The sequence below is a fragment of the Drosophila subobscura genome, chromosome U (assembly GCF_008121235.1).
Source record: "Drosophila subobscura isolate 14011-0131.10 chromosome U, UCBerk_Dsub_1.0, whole genome shotgun sequence".
NCBI lineage: Eukaryota > Metazoa > Arthropoda > Insecta > Diptera > Drosophilidae > Drosophila > Drosophila subobscura.
This window is the reverse complement of record NC_048534.1, coordinates 21004568-21024114: the sequence shown is the minus strand read 5'-3', so window position 1 is coordinate 21024114 and position 19547 is coordinate 21004568. Positions and strand designations below refer to the sequence as shown.

The 19547-nt window shown below is 42.8% G+C and overlaps 4 protein-coding genes across 5 annotated transcripts in view; 2 read left to right on the top strand and 2 right to left on the bottom strand.

Annotated features, from left to right (window-relative positions):
• LOC117901802 (sericin 1) overlaps positions 1-1659 on the bottom strand; it is a 61499-nt gene extending 59840 nt beyond the window's left edge. Inside the window, exon 1 of the mRNA XM_034812715.1 lies at positions 1158-1659. The gene's annotated coding sequence lies outside the window, so the exon portion shown is untranslated. The remainder of the gene's footprint in view (positions 1-1157) is intronic.
• Positions 1660-5640: 3981 nt separating this feature from the next.
• On the top strand, positions 5641-6228 carry LOC117900917. The gene has a single exon (XM_034811479.1). It carries the CDS (start codon positions 5726-5728, stop codon positions 6137-6139), a length of 414 nt encoding a protein of 137 aa, XP_034667370.1. The 5' UTR covers positions 5641-5725; the 3' UTR covers positions 6140-6228.
• Positions 6229-10707: 4479 nt separating this feature from the next.
• Positions 10708-11334, top strand: LOC117900248. Its single transcript, XM_034810547.1, has one exon. It carries the CDS (start codon positions 10849-10851, stop codon positions 11047-11049), a length of 201 nt encoding a protein of 66 aa, XP_034666438.1. The 5' UTR covers positions 10708-10848; the 3' UTR covers positions 11050-11334.
• A 1219-nt stretch (positions 11335-12553) lies between these two features.
• On the bottom strand, positions 12554-19073 carry LOC117900247. 2 transcript variants are annotated; one of them, XM_034810545.1, is made up of 4 exons: positions 18836-19073; positions 13051-13166; positions 12835-12974; positions 12554-12782 (listed from the first exon to the last, which is right to left on the bottom strand). In XM_034810545.1, exons 2-4 carry the CDS (start codon positions 13147-13149, stop codon positions 12656-12658), a joined length of 366 nt encoding a protein of 121 aa, XP_034666436.1. In that variant the 5' UTR covers positions 13150-13166; positions 18836-19073; the 3' UTR covers positions 12554-12655. The 2 variants fall into 2 exon arrangements, with proteins under 2 accessions (XP_034666436.1, XP_034666437.1); XM_034810546.1 differs by having other exon boundaries at positions 12554-12776.
• Between the last annotated feature and the right edge of the window lie 474 nt (positions 19074-19547).

Sequence of the window (19547 nt, the reverse complement as noted above, 5' to 3'; positions counted from 1 at the left end):
ATTGACAACAATTAACAATTAATGGAAAAACTTGCAAAAAAGAGCTCGTAAAAGGGTACATGAAAGTTTGGGTGCTCCAATCCCAGAATAACCCAATGAGCCATGATCCGAAAACAGTTGGACATTAAAGAACACTGAATCACAAAACGTTTAGAATGTACGACAGAAAAAATGGCAAGGCCAGCAATATTGAATAAGAGAGGAAGAGGGATATAGAGGTAGCCAAAAAAAGCAACAACAACAAAGCTTCAAACAAAAATGCGAAATGCAAATAAAATGCAGGTAGAGGGCACTCACACTCTCTCAGTCTGTCACACCCATGCAGCAACTGTAACAATAACGGCAAGAGGAGACGTAACCGCAACAACAAAGAGTGGAGAGAGAAGATGTAGAGGGGAGTGCGCGGGAGAGCTGCAGAGTGTATGTGTGTGCGGTGGAAGGTAAGTGCGCTTATCAGGCCCAAAAGCAAAAGCAAACGCCGGATATGAGCGCCACTTTAAAACTGTAAAAACAATGAGCAGGCAACAAGTGTGTGTGACAAACAGAGACAGGGCTATCTGCAGAGACGAAGAGAGATGGAGAGGGAGTGAGAAAGGAAGGTGTAAGCAAAGAGAGTGTCCGATTTTCACTTACCGTTTTAAAGAGAAACAACAACATCAACAACAGAGCTGAGCATGGCAGGCAGACAGGTAGCCAATTAATGAAAGCGACAAAATGGCAAATAATACTTTGGCAAACTACAGTGGGACCTCCGTGTACACACACTGACTTAACGATATATTCTAGGAAACGTAAAAGTTATACTGAAAATCAGCATCCCTGCCTACAATATCTACGAACATCCGATACGATTTGAATACCACTTAAGCGAGCTTTCACTGTATTTAAAGAGAGGTAGAAAGAGGAGCGTCGTCCCCTCCTGCGCGTGCTACTTTGTCAGACGGACTACCACCCCATAAACAGTTACACTAATTGCAAGCATGCGTTGACGCAGCTTTCGTCACCCGCCAGTTGTGGTTTTAGTTTTACTAATTGTTGTTGTATTTGTAGTTGTAGTTCAATCAAAATTTACAGTTGTTCACCGAACAATTTGCTGAATCATTTGTTTATGGCCAAGTCAAGAAGAGTACGAGCAGTTTGTTGTTTGTCTTAATTACCGTTTTAAGCTGATTCTCCTCCTTCGCGTACTCTCCCGCTCGCTGGTTAGCTATTTAGGGTTGGTTGTCGTCAAACACTTCAATGAAAACTTTTATGTGGAGCAATTGATAAAGCCGCACACATATGTATACTCATGCAAAGGCACGCACACACTCACTGGCACTGTTACACGCACACACTCACAGGCATGCCATACATTTACAGCTATTTTGTACGTAAAAATTAAGTACAATCTCATTCACTGGCACTTTTCTATGTTGTGGTTGTTGTAAGTATTTTTTATAGCCGTATAACAATTAAATAAACATTTTTTCGTTGTGTGTGTGAGTTTCATTGATCGTCGCGTTTTGATTAATTGTTTGAATTACGTTTATTATTGCGATTATTGTTTATTTGTTTGTTCGTCTTCGTCTTCGCTCACATCAGACGAAAAAGCTCCACGGGCTCGCTCCACAAATGGCTTCTCTCGTTTCCGTTACTCCGAACCGCACTCGGGAGCGTTGCAAAAATCACTAACCTAACCGGCTGAAAGCTGAATGCAGCAGAAAACTGATCAATCGCCTGCGCCGATGGAGCCCATCATGCGGTTCGTGCTCTCTCTCTTTCTCTCTCCATCTTTTGGTTGCTCTCTCACAGTGCAGTGGAAGCCGAACGACAAGTGGCGATTCTTTTAGCCCCAACAACAACTGGTCGAGTGAGTGCGAGCAGAGTGTATAGAAGAAAGGGTGAGATTTGCCCCACAACTGTCACCTCGTTGCTTGTGTGCGCTGCACAAAGAGAACGAGAGATCGTGTGGCCACGATGACTCGAAGAGCGAGAAGGCCTTACCTTTGATTGAATACACCTTTGTGCGCGCGGTATGAATGAATTGGCTTTGGCACGCTCTGCTTTAAGAGAGCGCCACAAAACTAAGAGAAATCATTGTACGCTCTTTGATCTGATGAACTGATACTCTTTAATAATGTGTAGCAGGTTGAGTGATTATTATCATTATGAAGTGATCTGATTTGCTGGCGATATTAAAGCACAACCGGGCCCGGTCAATAATTATAGATGGGACGAGACCCGTGAGAAACTTAAAAGAAGCTAAAAATAATAATGTAGCGCATGATTAAAACCAAATCAATATGGTAGTAGGATCATCATCAGCCGCAGATACCCATTAGCTGCAAAACAAGATGGAGATATCACCTAGACAGGACAGGGCCTGCATGCAAAAACGAGGTGATAATTCACTTGTACAGCACCCTCTCACATTTGCATTTGCCATCCCACTAACTACGGTTATCCTCAATCAGCTAATTTATTTCCATGGAAAATATCGCCCCCACCTATAGGAAACCGAACAGTTTTCGCTGCCTCTGGTGGGGGCTATGGATGGGGCTGCACAGAGGTTCAATGGGAGAAACCAAACAATTAAGCAAACAAAACGACAGCCGTCTCGTCTTTGAGACTGGAACGGACTCCCAGTGCCAGCCAGCCCCGACCCGACTCTGATTCCCACTACGAATACGACTCTGATAGCCCTCCAGATAGAAACTGTCAAACAAAACAAACTACAAGATAGAAGCCAAACAAAACGAAGGCTCCCAAAGTGTGCTGAGACTTGGTCTTGTCTCTCTGCTACCTTTTAAGGTGCAAAGAGTATATTCTTCTCTTGTGGGTGTAGGATACAGATACAGAGAGAAGGAAACTCTCTAGACCAAATATTCTCTATCTTTATAATAGCTCAAGTCGATCTGGACATATCCGCCAGTCTGCATCTATATCGGGAAAATAAAAGAAACAATTCATTGGATAGGTCTGGGTTTAGTGGGTATTCTTTAGTCGAAGCCCCTTCAATGGCCTTCTTGCTGGTCGTTTCTTCAGTCTTTTGTTTTTGCATAGCAAATGGAAGACTAAGTACAAGGAAAGGCGTCAATGACGACCGACGGGCGACCTTACCCTCGAACATAGCCAACGACAGCCAGACCCCGACAACAAAAGCAACAACAAGAGGGACACATCAAAAAGGAAGTAAGAAACAAAAACAAAACACGCAAAACAAGAGGAGAAAACTGATTCTGATATGCGAAGCTTTTAATGCCCTGCCATAGCAAGTCCATCGTTATTACTATAGAAAAACTGTACAGGCTGTTGGAAATATCGATACCTGCTAAAAGGGTAAACGAAAGCACTCGCAAAATAGCTGGACGGAAAGGGAGAGAGAGATGCATCGAATATAAATTAACTGCCATGAAACGGAGTAATGGAGCAACACAACCACAACAGCAGCAACAGAAGAAGAAGCAGCAGCAGCAGCGGGAGAGAGAGAGAGCGAGACAAAGAGAGAGCTCGCGCCAGAGATATGTACGAAGGTAACAATGAAGGCTGCACAAAAAGGCAGAAAGCAAAACGACAAAACAAAGCGCAAGAGCAACGATGCTTAGTGGGCGTGTACCGCATGCCCCCCGTTACCCCTGGCGGCACCATACACCTTTCCAGGGTGCAATCTATGCCAGCGATCGGCTAAGTACAAATGGTTAGGAGATGCAACTGCAACAACTGCAGCAACAACACCAACAATAGCGAGGCGAGGTCAAACAGCAATCAATAAAGGTCGGCGACTACCGCCAAGGCACGCCTGAGTGCCTACCGTCAATGCCAGTGGAACAGGGAAAATAGCAGAATGAAGAGGAGGCGGAGCAGGAGGAGACAGCAACCAGCTCCCAGCCCACACCCAAGCATATCTACCCCCTCGGCTTACTCCTCCCTCTCTCTCACTCTCTAGTCATTTGCCCATTCATGCGGCCCACGATGAAGATGCTTTATGTTGCAAATTGAAAGCTGGACATCCAATCGACTGAAGAAGAACAAGACTCAGATGGGAGACGGAAGATGGAGATGGTAGCTGGAGACGGCTGGACGGACAAGGCAGCACCACAGACGACAGGAGAGGAGAAGAGCAGCAAAGAGCGACGGCGGCTGTAGGCAGGCCGACAAATGTAGACAGTTGCGACTGCGCAGCAACCAGCGGCAGCGGCATCAGCAGCAGCAGCATCAGAAGCCAAACGAAAAAGTGAGAGAAGAACCAGGAGAGCTTACTGCTAGGAGATGGATTAACCCACTAAAGGCAAAAGCAAGAAATACCTTATACTATATGTATATTCCCTGACTGCTTTCATTTACTCAAAACTCGAAAACCACAAGCCTCCTATATTAAGTTGCATTCCGTTTAAAAATCCATTGCCAGCATATGTAAAACCAAGTTTTGCATTGTATTTTATAATGATACTTAACTGGTGATACTCCCTTGATACTTAACTGGTGTCAAAACACAGATGTTTGCTGAGCGATTCGCTAACTGGATTCTTCGAAGCAACTCTGTAGCCAGCCACCCATTGCACTTTTATTTAAAACCGATTTTATGTCTATAAAATCAATAACTCTTTCTTGCGAAATAAAAATGAGCGACTCATGGGTACAATACTCTCAATTAAAAAGAATTCCAAAATGTAGGAATCTATTTTAACTCATATTAAAATCAGAGATGGGATGTTGTAATATGCTTGAAAGAATCAAGTTTTATCATGAATCGGACTTTATTTGTTGCCAGAAGAACCAACCCCATTGGCGAAGAGTGGGTTAACAAGCTAAATGGCGGATGTCGATGACTGTGGCATTAGGCGTATGTTTCTTGGCTATTTCTGTGCCTGCTGCCCCCTGGCTGCCCACTAGCCGGCGACCTGTCCCGGTACCGCCCCCCGCATTGTCGCCCCCGCAAGTGCAGCAGCTTCTGATGATGATGATGATGCTACCAAGTAGCCTCTGTGATGCAGCCACTACTGTGGCTGGATGCCACAGCCTCCACAGCCACTGCCACTGCCTCTGCCCGTGTGTGTGCCTGCCTCAACTCGGGATGTGTCTTGTGGCTGCTGCTATCTGCCTCGCTTTTGGCATACACAAGATATTTTTAATGGCCCAGCTTCCTTTTTACAGATGCTTTGCTTCGTTCCCTGGCTTTTTAGCTTCTTTCTTTTTGTTGTTGTTGGTTGGTCTGATTTTTGTGAATGAAGTTGTTTTAGATACTCTCACACACACACCGCGAACCGCACACACTCGCAGATACAGAGGCAGAAAGAGCACCATTATCGCACTGACATGTCTGGTAGATGTCGTGGCTCCCCCCTTTTAGTCACAATCCCCACAGATCCGCCGCCCACTTGGCCAGGGACTGCTGTCCCGTACTGCTGTGTGTCACCTGTTGATGGATTTCGTTGTTTGATTAACATGAAATGGCATCGCAGTCCCCAGTCCCAGCGATCTTGATGCCTTGAGTGGAGTCGCCGACTTTAAGTGACTCTCCGATTGCCTCGGGATGCCTGGCTAGACCCAGATTGATGTGGTGGATGGGCAAAGTGAGTGCGCCCAGAGTGGGATAACCAAAGGAAAATGGAATCACTGGTCATAAACTACCGAGGTAATCATCAGGTGGCTTCAGGTAGCCGTTGGACTTGCATCATTAGAAAACACTTAGGGTAAATCGGTTGCCAACTACCTAAACATCCTCTATATATTCCCCTCGTCCATGCCTCATCCAGCACATTCCAATCCCAGCTGCCAAGCAGTCAAGATGTCGAGCGTTAAACTTGTATTTCTCATCCTCATCGTTGTCACGCTGGTTCTCCTGGTTGCGGCTCGGCCCAGGTCACGATCTCCGATCTACAACGAGGTCACCTCCCTGCCAGTGAAGCGCGAGAGATTGAGCAATGAACTGCTGGCGGAACAGATCTCCCCGTGGAGGCGACAGACCAAAAAGGACTTCTACCTGAAGCGACACTCCTTCATCAATCCCAAGATGATGCTCTCGCGGAGTCCCTTCCTCCAGAGCTTCTACGATGTGCCAGAGCCGGACATTGCGCCCGGCGGAGCCAACTACTTTGGTAACGAGGTGTTGCCGCTGTCCACCTACGAGATCATGGAACCAGAATCCATGCTATAAGTTTAAAGATTCCTGCGAATTATATGTGAAGTAAATTTAATTTAATGCTTTTCAAATAGTGATATAATATTTCGTTCTTTTAAAGCAGTACCAAAAAAATGTGTCAATGAATTTAGAATTTTTCTTATTTCTAAAATTAATCTGAAAGAATAAATTGATTTTTAAAATGAATCTTAATGAATATCTACTTCCTGCGCCACTCACAGGGAACTAATGCACAAATCGGCAGGCAGCTGATCTGCAGCCAGAGCTAAAATTATGCCTAAACTTCCTCTCAAGAAAGCTCCACACTTCAAACTCTTCACTGCCCATAAGTTAACTTCTTCAGTGTAAAAGCCGTTTGGAATTTCTTTTCGCTGCTATTAAGCTTCTGCTGATCCTTCAAATTCGTACACAAAATATAAATATTTAACCTACCCATAATCTAACGGCAACCCCCGATATCTATCTCTCTGCTAATGATAATCTCGTGTAAAAATCTCTCACTCTGTTAATCAAAGCGAACAGCTCTGAGGGTCCAGCCGGCAGGCAGCTACCTACCGCGGCAGTCTCCAGTTGCGGCCGCTTGCAACAATCAACACTCAACAACAATCAACAACGATCTGAACAAACTACAACAACATAATCAACAGGAGATCCCACAATCCCCAAACCATAAGCAACAACAAAATGTTTAAATACGCAGCAAGGGAAAGAGAGGGAAGAAGAAAAAACCGAACCGAAAAGAGCATTGAAGAAGGAGCATCCCAAATGCCATGTTGGAATCCATGTAGGAACATTGTGCGAGTATATATGGTGTATATGTATATATATATTTATATATGGGTGTATGTATGTAGGTACATATCCCCAAGGAATGAATGTTTCTTGTTGTTGGAGGACAAATCTATAAGGTAGAAGAGAGGCAGGCAGAAGAGAGGCTGGACTGCCGCTGCCGCTGCCGCTGCCACACTGCAACAAGTGTTCCAAATCAAAACGGAAGCAAAGGCGGAGGCAACCACGACCACGGCCAGGGCCACAGAGACAGAGCGAAAGAGAGAGGCAGATGCTGCCACTAGTTGCTGCCCAGCTACTGGCCATGGCCAACAGCCAGCAGCAGCGGCAGCAGCAGCTCCTTTATGCCACATATGTACATGGCTTTTTGGTTCGACATGGCAAAAGCATTTGGAAAATGTAATTTACAACGCTCAACGCGGAGCAACAGGAGCTGCAGACGCACTCGCAACCAGAGAGAGGGAGGTGGAGGAGGAGGTGGAGGTGTGGACTGGAGTGGAGTGTGGCACAAGGAGGGGAACTGGTCAACTTTGGTCGGTCGCATCAAGCTACTCAACCTCAAAGTTGAACGGCATCACCTGCCACCGATCTCACACACTGCTTGAAGCGCGCAGTTTGCAGTTCGCTTGGATTGAAAAGCAACAAAACAAAGAGCAGTGGCAGTCAGGACTTAGGGTTTGGTGCTCGATTTGAGTATACCCTCTGGAAAAAGCTTATTAGTTAGGGTCTAGTTTTGAAAGCGAGAGATATTTACTAGATATTTGCAGGGAAAGTTAAGCCGGAAAAGGATAAAAGATTTTAGGTGGAGAAGATCCAAGACTTTTCCGTATCGAGATCATTGGTGAAATGATTTATTTGGAAGACTTAGAAAACCTTACACGAGCTCCACTTTCACTTTTGTCTGTTAGTTTTCGGGAAAACATAAAAGTTAAAACCATTATCATAATTATTAGAAACTTAATCCAAGTTTAAAGCATTACCTGAAACCTTTTCATTGCCTCTAAATTATGCAATGTCTCAACCCTTATTCCTACTGATCCTCACATACCCCATTGCTGATTAGATTTCTAAAGGGTATTTGGTATATTGAAAAACAAACCGCTCAACTAAGGAGAACAAGAGGCAGCGAAGATTTTAATTTTAACCTTTTTGTTCCCCGTCCCATTCTGTTCGGCTCCTTCCACTCCATCCTCCGATGGGCTTCTGTGCGCTCGCTGAAGTTTTCCTCGCTTGTTTTTTTTGTTATTTCTTACTTTTTTTGTTGTAATTTGCTGCTGGTGCCGCTGCTGCAGCGCTTCATAGAGCATTTTTCATTAAATTCCTGAATTAAGGCATTCCTCCCTGGCCTCGCTTTGGACGATGGTCATGTTCTGAAATAAGAGCAACATTGCAACATTGTCCAAGGAGTCCGACGACGACGACGACGACATGGTGACGACGATGGCCAGCGATGGTCCAAGCTACGGCTATGGTCTTGTTTCTGTGGCCAAGTGAATGCGGAGCCACGACACTGACTACCGGTTACGTTGGGAAGTTCGAGTTCGAGATGCGACTTGACCAGCACCAGCAGCAGCAGTGCCTTAAGTGCCCCGCAGTTGTTTGGAATTTCATATTTCTCTTCTCTTGTTGCTGTTGTCTTTGCCCTTTTGCGGCAGCCGAAGGTGCAGGATGGGGCCATTGGGTACTAGAGTGCAGGCCAATAATGACACAAAGTTCAAATCAAATCAATAAAGCGAATATGATCTTCTTTTTAGTTGGGATCTCTATTCCACAGGTACATTTTATAAACCCAAATTCTTCCTTTCTATACTAAAACTTTCCCTCAATCCATTTATCTCAACTCTTCAACTTTTGGAATATTTCTGAGCCATTCAACCCTGAACATATTCTCGCCCCATAGAAATTGCCTTGCCTGATCCGAGGGCGGCCCAGCTGGAAGCTTGTCTCGGGCACAATTCACTTAAGGCCACCGCCTCGCCTCGCCTTGGCCCCTAACAGCGTCCGCATGAATTCAGAGCATTTTTCTAACTTCCTTTTACCAATAGAACAAAACCAGCACAAAGCGCCGCGTTTAAAGTGGTATGACAACGGGCCTTGGGGCCAGCCAGGGTGCCCAGGAGGGGAATTGGAGTTGGCCGTGAGATGCGGAGAGAAAGATGCAGCCAGTGGCGACCCAAAGCTATGCGCAGAAGAAACGGGCACAAGATCAAGCCAAGTGAAGTCAAGTTCGAGTCACCCGACTGGGGGCTGGGGCTGTGGCTGGGGCAGCGACTGCTGTGGCGACTCCGCTGCTGCCGGTTGCATAGTTGACCAGATCAGGCCAAGCGAGAGCAGGCGATCCCAAGACTTGCCACTCCATTACCCAGAGATGGGCGTGAGTCGTGAGAGGTGTTTCGTGGTTACAAGTAAAGTGATGGAAGGGAAAGGTTTTTAAAAGTTATTAAAGTTAATTGAAGTTGCAAAATATTCAAACTTATTAGTTTGCTTTCGATTGAGACACCTTTAGGACTATGTTGTCAAGTATTGGTAGTCATCTTGTGTATCTTGCAAGATGTTTACGATCTATTAAATGTCTTTAAATTCTCACAGGAACCTCAGGGCACCTCAGACTAATCATTTAGCTGTTTCTTTCTTTAAATTTACTTTCTTTCTCCAATTTTACTTTATAAATTACTAAGACATACTTTCTACCCCACATATCAATTGCATAGCATTCCCTGGTTCGTGTCACGAGACCATCTCTACTTGCGCTTTGACTAGATACAGATATGCGCAACGACCGCGACGACTGCGACTGCGACTGCGCGGCTGCAGATACACTTTAGGGGCCATGACATGACTCGCATACGAATTATTATAAACGATCTGGCGCAAAAACTAACAAGCGATGGGGCCAGGCCTCGCCTGGACTGGACCTGGCCCCGGCCCGGCCCGGCCTGGTGCTCTGTGGGATGTGGATGTGGATGTCGAGATGTAGAGGTGGATGTGGATGTGGATGTGGATGCGGCGGCCAAATGGGCGACGAGGTGACGGCGGCAACGGGCGACCGACGGACGAGTTATGGTGGCCAATTGCAAAGTTAATGGAGTTTGGCTACTCCAGCAGTGAAAGATCAGAGTGAGAGAGAGTGGGGAGGGGCAGAGGGGAGACTGGGCGCAGACCCAGACGAGCGGATGCAAGCCGAAGAGATACAGCTACTGGTTCGCGACTTGGCCAAGATTGAACTTAATTTTGCACAAATGCAATTTATAGAAAATTGTTGCCACTTGTTTTCACGTTGATGGCACTCGAGTCGAGTAGATCAGCGGCAGAAGAGGAGCATTCTGTGGCAGCAGCAGCAACAGCAGCAGGAGGAGCAGCAGCAGCAGCAGCAGCAACAGATAATAAATGCAGGTAGCCATTGGATTCCTCTCTTTCGGATTCTGCCTGCAGCTTGGCCATTATTTAAATTTTCCTGCTGCTGCTGCTGCCTCCTTGCTGGCCAGCTTTGCTTTCTGCAAAAATTAACAATTAAAATGTCTAATGGCAAAAAGCAACAGAAAGAGAGATGAGAGCGGAGATCATAAAACAGGGTCCAGGGTGCAGCATCAGGTAGGTCGATATTGTCTCCTTCTTGGAACTTCCACTCATCAGGGCATGGCAATTAGTTTTCCCTTTTGTATCTGGTCTGAGGCAACATCTTTGCGATCACAAGAGAGAGTGCGGATTTCTTGTAGAGGAAGTGGAAATTGCCAAGTGGATTAGCGCAGAAATTGTTTATTGGGGAGTGGTAGGGCTATAAAAACTCTTGCCAATCGCTAATCCCCCGGGTTAGCAGAGGGGAGGGATGGCTCCTGGTACAGGTAACGGATATACTCAGTGCACTTGGGCTATAAAAGAGCGAACTGGAAACGCTGGACTGTCCAGTCTTGGTTTCGGACAGCGTTTGTCACAATATGCTAATCGTTCGCTATCTAATTGCCCTCGTCTTCTCCATCTTCATGATGGCCACCTCGCTGAAGATCGAAGAGCGCCACCGCAGAGGCAATGGCTTCAAGATCTCCACCCCGGATCGACTCGTTCTCCAAATGAAGCAGCGCCAGTCCATTGGCAAATATCAGGCCAAGAACTTGGAGGCGAGACGCCTGAATATCTGACAATATACGAGCCAGATAAATGTGATAAGGATGTACAGATCCGAAGGCGGATCGTTAATTGTAATTGTAATCAATTATATTCGATTGAATGGAGTGATAAAACAGAAGAGTTCTTCAAGATCTATGCAAGTTCAGCGGAAAACTAAAGGAGAAACCGCCTAAGAGGCAAACCATATCCATATTCAAAACATATAGAAAGTGATTTATGAAAAAAGTTAGATATAAGAATAACAAACTGAGATACATGAAATATTTCTTACAAATTGAATCAATTCTAAAACTTTAATGTTCCTAAAAGATCTTAAAAGTGTTTAATAAAAACCTAATAAATATGCAAGCAAAAATGTGTCATCTTTCCATCTCAAGATGTATATTTTAATTAAAAATAAATTCAATACAATGTTCATGAACATTGACAATGAAATAAAACATATTTGAAAAATAACAGAAACGAATTTGGATGAATATATAAAAACATAATTGATACATAATGCAATTTTAGGATGTTTCGGATGGAACATCAACAGAAACCAACTCCAGAATAGCCTCCAGAATTGTGTGGATTTAATACACAAAAACCATTTACCATGATATTTTCCTAGAGATTTTAGAGGGAGATATTAGTTGTTGCAAGAAGGTTAAATGCCTAGGTAGCTCGCAGCCCCGATCAAGGATGTGCTTATGAAATCTTTGTATTTTGAAACATCACAAGATTGACAATATCTCTAACGGTTTATACATACTTCCACATGATTATAAGAAACAGCAGATTAAGAAAATTAGTTCGTGGTAGGGCATATTAAGGATAAAATGTACAATAATGTAAATATTGTAAACATAAATATCTAGAAAATCTTTCTGCTAACAAGGTGCTATTCAAAGTTCAACCTGAAAATGGGAAAACTAAACTGTTCCTTCAGCATTCGCATTTATTTTGTACGTACTCGTACTCGTACGTAGTATAACTTTATTTAATTTATGTTTGCATATATATTACATGTATAGATTTTTATATGGATATTGTTATATGGCTCTAAGTTTTACATTTCATAAATTGCTGAGTTCATATTATACAAGAGAGCTTTGAAAGAAACATTTAAATGTACAAAAGCAAATTTCAGTTGCAATTCAAAATTATTCAAATTGTATTTTCATAAACGTTTATATTTAGGAATCAATTTGATATTATTTTACCACACCATATGCCAAGCGTAAATCAAGAATTGTTAGAAACCAACAACGAAATGGGCTTACAATTTTCATTTGTCTTGCAAATATATTTCAATAAATATTTATATGCTTTTTTCGCTTTTTTTTTTGGTAACTACAATGAAGCATTTTTTGCAGTAATTTGTTTAGACATTTATATATTTTCGATATTGTGTATATATATTTAGATATATGTAGTTTGAGTCTTAGCTTTAGTTTAATTGCACTAAATATTTGCGTTAAATTTTGTCTGAGGTTTTATGCTAAATTCCATGCTGGGCTTGATTTGGTTTTTCTCTATTCTCTTTTTGTTTTTTTGTTTGAAATGCTTGAAATGTTAATGTGCTATCCAAGGGTTCTTTCGGGTACACGGATTCACTTCCGGCGAGGTATGGATTTACTTCCTAAAGCAGGAGATGGGATTGAAGTAGCACTGCCGATACCTCACTTGACGCTTGCTCTCGGGCAGCCTATAGAGCTCATTCATATTGCCATAGGAGGGGGTCCTCAAGTAGGCGCTGTAACTGGGATATAGATTAATTATGCACCACTCCCTCAATCCCTCAATCCTCTTACGTGGGTCTGTACTGGGCGAAGAGCATCTGCAGGCGGTCCATGGGTATGTTGGGATAGATGGCCTGGGCTGGCATGTCATAACCTCCACCATAGGCGCCGCGCACATCCTCACCCTCCTGTCCCTCCAGTCCATCGGCATCCTACAGTCAAAGTAAATCATAGAGTTAATTCAGAGCTAAGGTCACGCTTGGGTTTGACCCTACGGGTTGTACTTACGGGTCCTGTTTCGGCTGTGGAGGGTCGGGCCTCGCTAACGGAGAAGAGCAGAGCCAGGAGCAGGCCATAGCACAACAGAATCTGTACGAATTTCATCATTTTCGTGCGGTTTTCTACTGAAAGTGTTAGAGAATAAAGGCAGGGAATTGTTAAGCATTGTTATAGTCACTCTCTTACAGAGTAGCTTAGCCATATGTAGTTCGAAATGCCATTTAATCTGTAACTAATATTGCACAACACGAAACTGCACGCAAAAGGCTTTGCCAGCCTCGCAGAATTTGAGCCAACAGTGCAACACACTCAACCATCCTTTTTTTTGTTGCCAGGCTAATCCTTTGAAGCTCAAAGCTGTGTTGCATGCAACACAGACTGTAAAAAAACGTTGGCGGGCAATACTTTTAATTAAAGGTCACAGACTCCTATTGCAGTTGTTATTCTTTGCGAGCATCGCGCTCAACAAGAGCTCATAACAAAGCAGATTGGAGTGAGTCCAGGACACTTGTTTCCACAAACGTGACCCGCATACCCTTTGGCCAGAAGGCCGGGTCGAGTGGCTTCACCTTCTCCTGCTTTTCACCTTAGTCCCGGCTTAAGTGCATTTCCGCAATTAAAAGCGGATATGAACTCGCAACCGAAACATTGCAACTGCCAGACACCCACGCGCACTGCATCCATAATGTGTAAGTACAATGCCAATTGTGCAACGTGTGGCAGCCACACAATAACTCCTGGACACTGGCCTTCAAACGGTCAGTGGGTGGCGAAATTTTAATTGATTTTGTACCGTAGCTGAGCCGAAACGTGATTCGAGTTGATATGGGTTCTTCGCATCCACAGCCACAGCCACAGATGTGTGAATTTATAGCGAAAACCCCTCCGCCATGACCCTCAAGGCTTATGTAAGTGCGAAGGAGATTGTGGAATCAATCAGAAAAGTCTCTGACAGTTTGTTATGACACTTCAAGTTCAACTCGTGCATTTATCAAGGATTTCATAACTTCAAGTTGAGCTTTTCTCCTTGAATTAGATCCTTGAATGGCAGATTATATCAATTGTACACAAATAAATCGTATATAATACGTTTGAATGGTTGAAAATAAAGCTGGGAGAACGGGGAATTTGTTAAAGTTTATTGAGAAATTTTTTTAAGATGAAGAAAACGTTTTCAAACGCTTCGATCTTTGGGTAAATAAAGAAGAGTATTATAAAATAAAATCCAGAAGCTGTTACAAAGTGAATGAGAAATCGTCAACATCAGCTTGAAAATCTATTTATCATCTATAAATAAATGTAAAAGCTTTCTAGCTAGGAGGAAGCTAGGCAAAACTAACATTAATTTCCCTTATCTTCAAACATCTTTCCCTTTGTAAACAAAAACATTAACATATGGATTGCTGCATTCCTAATTTTAGGAGTAATTTTACTCCTACATTCCTATGACAAACATCAAAGGTAGAGGCCATTTTTCTATTCATGGAATTGTCTCATGAATTAAACATATGCAGCATGCAGACCAAGTCAATCCACAAATGCCTTGCTCACATCGTAGAGCCAGAGAAGGGACATTTGCAGCACTCCTTCAGACAGTAACAGGCCACATCTAATTACTAATTTGTTGGCCATGAAGTGGGCGTAAAATCAAAAGAAAATCCCATACACAAAGCATGAATATGTAAGTAGATAAAGCTGCAAGGGAAATCAGGGTAGATAACTCCCTCGTATACACTCGTTTGGTCTGGGGAAATGAGGTCATCAAATGACTTTCAGTGTCATCAGCGTGCAACAGGTAAGCGACGCACATAAAAAGACGCCAGAGACGAGGCCCGGCCCTTGCTCCATGAAGGATCTTCTCAATGATGTGGAACCGTAAATGTTAATGACTTGTCTCATCTGGCTGCTGCAGCTCATAAAATGTTGCTTGAAGAAAATGAGAGGAGACACCCTAAGCAGCTGCCTAGAATTTGTTTATTGTACAGTGTTTTATGGCTTGTCATTTTTGCATTTTCCTGATTTTGCTGCTGGTTAAGGACATGCTAAGGAGTTTCTAACTATATCCTAAAAACCCTCAAAAACAATGGGATAAGTTCTCAATGGTTTAAAGATAAAAACAAATTGTCCTGGAACTAAACTAATTGTTTTAAACTATGAACTTTAGTTACCATTAATTATATTTAAACATTACAAATTCTCTACGTAATAATTTCCGCTGCAATTTGTTTCTATTAATGGCTCAAAGGCATGGCCATAAAAGCATTTTAATGGCAGGCTGCATCCTGCATATGGGTATATTTTCCATGCAGCAGGCGAACCCCTAAAACACTTTACAAATGTATTACAACCAAACAAAGATAATTACAATGCCTAACAGCAGCAGCAGCAGCAGCAGCAGCACTTTTTACCGTGCATGGAAAACGCTTTTAGCTCATAAAATATTTGATAGATTAGGCAGCTAGTGAGTGATAAATAAAAACTAATAACAAGGCTGTGGGAGGGATGGGTGGATGGCAAATTGCCTCCTCGAACTTTAGCCAGATCAAATGGAATAATAAAAGGCCCAAACCGGACCAGACCCGCACCAGGCCCTAAAGCAGGGCCCCGGAGCCAGGCATAATCAGGACACTTTTATTGCCACCGATAAATAATGCTCGAATGTTAATTGGAAATTTAATATCAGAGTCGGGCCAACCACAGCCGCGACAATGCAGCAGCAGAAAGGCAGAAACAAAAGGAGTGAAAAGTAGCAAAAGGAAAATGCAATTTTCACGTTGGTGTCGCTCGTCCCCACCGAACCATTGCCGGCTAATCCCTGGACCAGGATGCCAGAGCTCTCTCTCTCTCTCTCTGTCTGTGCCACAAGCAGCTTAGTTCCATTTTCAGTTTGAGTTTTCGTTGATTTTGTTTCCGTTGTTTCGGCTCCGGGCGAAATGGAACTTTCAAACAAGAGAGTGGTTCTACCATTAGAAGAGACATTTGGACTATTGGATACCCTTTACTATGATTGGAATGAGTTCAAACCGGATGGCAGCACTTGCAAATGGTGTCTGCATCACAAAATGATTCCTCCAGTACCAGACATCATGCCCCTCCACTCCAACAATTACAGGGTATAATTAGCTAAAGACCAAATATCGTTGGCTAAATATTTGCGCCAAGGACCTGCCGTGGGCATCATTAATGTGTGTTTGTGTCTGGCACAAACCTGCCAGCGCCAGCGTGTCCTTGGCCATGTGATTTATCTGGTCATATGATATTTTCCAGGGGCCATTTCCACTTGAAGCAAATTAAAATTACGTCAGTCACGTCACCCAAAACTTGGAAACTTCAGACATCTTCAAATAAACAGTGGAAGCCGAAAAAAATTGCTTTCCATTTTCCTGCTTTTGGGGCAGGAGCACTCTGCGGAGGAGCACTTGATGTTGTATCGAGTTTCATCGGTTTGCCCGTGCCTGTGGTTTCGCCTGGATTTGTGGCAACTTTGGTTCAAAGCCAACATCCTAAGCGGAAGAGTTGCTCCCTCAATTAGGTTTTAAAACTTCGGCAATGCCAAAATTCTCTGCTCAATTACTGGAGCGCTCTTTTGGAGATGGGGAAATGGAGGGGACAGATCAATTGCCGGAAGATAAGGGTTTCCGGGAAAAATGTGTTTGGGAAATGGAAGATTTGTCAATAATGTAGCCACTCAACGATAGACGGAAAGGAAAATAAATGTAATACAAAAATATTTGATAGATATGAACGTCCTAGAAAAATATTGCGACCATTTCCAGGAAGGTTGGAAATATCAAATGTGATTGAATTTTTACAGTAATCCAATTACAATTTAAGTCTTAAGTCCTTAAATGTATGATTTTTTGATGTCGGCAAATGCAGGCAAATATAAATTAATTTATTGTGGCAAACAGTTCAAGTGATTCATCAAAGTTGAATAAATTATGCTGAATGACCAACTTCATTTTGAAATAATTAAATATTTAGACGAGAGCTATTTTTGTTTTAACCCCAGCGGCAATAGGACGTGCTCCCTCTCCCTTTTTTTCTATCATAACTTCAGCCTAAAATTATCTGCTCCATTGATGCCCTCGAACCACAGTCTAAAAAATAAAAGAAAAAACAAACAAGGAAAGGGAAATTCTAATAAATATTAAATGCAATTTGATTGCGGCTTCAGCACGAATCGGTCGAGAGGCGAATCCAGTCTAGAACCAACTGAAGTCGAGTTATTTATCATCAGTGCCTTGAATGGAGATTGAAGTTTAAATCAAAAGGAGCACAGAACAGAGTTAGCTTTGCACTGGCCAGATTCTTCTACACTTCATTAATAATTCAAAAACATTTTCATTGAGCCAAAAGCGTAGGAGAAGGTTTCCTCTCCCACTCGAATGTTGTCTGTCATTACCGGGGGTCTCGAGCCAGGGTCCCCAAAGTGACGCAAGTACCATACATAAATTCAAAACAAAAAATTACATTTAAATACATCATGGGGGGCAAGGGCTAAAAGCTGATGATGTATTGACTACGAGTGGCATATATTTGCCAGCCTGTGGGAGTTTCTGGCTTACAACAAAGACCCAGCACCTCTGGCACCAACTTCATTGTTGTAAAATGTCAATCAATTTGTTGGGACTTTCTGCCCTAAGCTCTACTTTCGTTGAGCATTTCTGAGTGGCTTTAAATGCGAACAAAACAGAAATGAGCGGCAATTATTTTTGTAAGTAGGAAAAGTTTCTTTCAAAACCGCCATCAATATTTTGCAATTTTGAAGCAGCTTCATTCAGTTGTAGAATTTATGCATAATAATTGTTGTGTGTCATTTAAGGAAGGTTTATTGGAAAATTGTGGGAAATGCTGAAAGTATTTGCAGGCGATTAAACTTGGAAACCATCACACTTTTTAAGGAATGTTTTTTTTAAGTCTACCTTTGAATGATGTAACTATAACTATGCCATGAGCATGCTCATTTCTATTATCTTTGTATTCTTCTTTAAGCTGTTTCTCAGAATTCTCAGATTTGTCTTCCTTTTTTAGAAAAACTTTTTTTTTAGCTTATTGTGTCAACACAATTCTTGACATTAATTTTCACTATAAATTTAGTTTCACATTGCTAGAAATATTCTGTTGAAATCTAGGTTTATTGTAATCAAAGCCTTTACGTCTGTCTTCCACTTTAAATAAAAAGTTATGGAATGAAAAAACTGCAAACAGCTAGCTCGAAAACTAAAAGTAATTTAGAAAAATAACTTAATTCTCACTTACTAAAAACGTAAGAAATGTCTACATTTTTCCTATCAGAAATAAAGAAATCAAAGCAAGAAGTGATGGCATTAAAAATGTCTTTTTTAGGATAAAAATATCATTAATTTAGAAATATTCAATTTTGATTGAAAGACTGGAAAGCCTCATTCATATTTAAATCCAACAGTGGCTACTAATCCTTAGGCTATGACAATTAACCCATGGATTCTCGATATTTTCATGTGATCTGTTCCAATTTCCCATCACTGCACTACCCATATGAGCAGAAAAGTTTCTTTGCTCAATAATCCCTGTGGATATCTGCCCATATGATATGATATCACTGGCCATAACTCACTCGCCCGCCGATAATTCACTTGTCGCACAATTTCCGCGCCCACAAATTCATTTGCGTTGACACACAAATGCCCATTTCAATTAATCGCCAGGCACGCCGACTGGCCGGCCGGCGGCTTTAGTGTCCCCCCAGAGGGCCAAAAGGTGGGCCAACAATTTGAATGGCTTGAACACCTCCTCCGGGAACTCTACTCACCGACTGTCTGCTTGGGGGATGGGCTGGAAATTGCCGGTAATTTAAATGGCGTCGGGAAATTAGACAAATCTGGCGCCAGGCGTTGAACAGAAATGTGTCGAACTGTAGACGACGATTCCTGATGTTAATTGTGGTAACTATTTGCTCTTGGAATTTGGCCGAACTCTGCTGTGATCCTTGGACGTTTGGTTTTCACTTGTTGCTGCTGTCACTCTCGATGTGAACGCCAAGAAGGGAAATGGTTAACTCGATGTTGGCCATGTCTGACACTGGGCTTTATATACAAAATAGCCAACGTTCTGCTGCCGCTGGCTGACGACGACAAGCAGCAACGACAACGCAAACGACGAAGCCAACAGAGCCAGCAGCAGCAACAGCAGGAAGCACGAGCAATTGGGGAAGTAAGGAAGGAAGGAAGGCAGGGACTCTGCTAGCTGGAGGGGAAGCGTATGCTTAGGCGAAGCTTTATGCCTCATGTCAAGCGATACTGCAACAAGTATCTAACACTTGTTGTTATACTTGGCCTATAAGCAGGGTACATGGAGTACTTTTAGAACTTTAATAGGTGGTTGAAATGTCAAATTATAGAAATGTTCTGCAAAAAAGGTGAAGATTGAATATTTTGATGGTACGATTGTAAACATTTGAAAGGATTTATAATGAAAACACTTCTTTGCCCACTTTTTCTCATGTTCCTTTCATCGTATTTACC

Coding starts and splice junctions, on each gene's coding strand:
- LOC117900917 (XM_034811479.1), top strand. CDS start 5,726: ATGCCTCATCCAGCACATTCCAATCCCAGCTGCCAAGCAGTCAAGATG.
- LOC117900248 (XM_034810547.1), top strand. CDS start 10,849: ATGCTAATCGTTCGCTATCTAATTGCCCTCGTCTTCTCCATCTTCATG.
- LOC117900247 (XM_034810545.1), bottom strand. CDS start 13,149: ATGATGAAATTCGTACAGATTCTGTTGTGCTATGGCCTGCTCCTGGCT. Junction 12,975..13,050: donor CCACAGCCGAAACAGGACCC/GTAAGTACAACC, acceptor CTTTGACTGTAG/GATGCCGATGGACTGGAGGG. Junction 12,783..12,834: donor TTCGCCCAGTACAGACCCAC/GTAAGAGGATTG, acceptor TCTATATCCCAG/TTACAGCGCCTACTTGAGGA.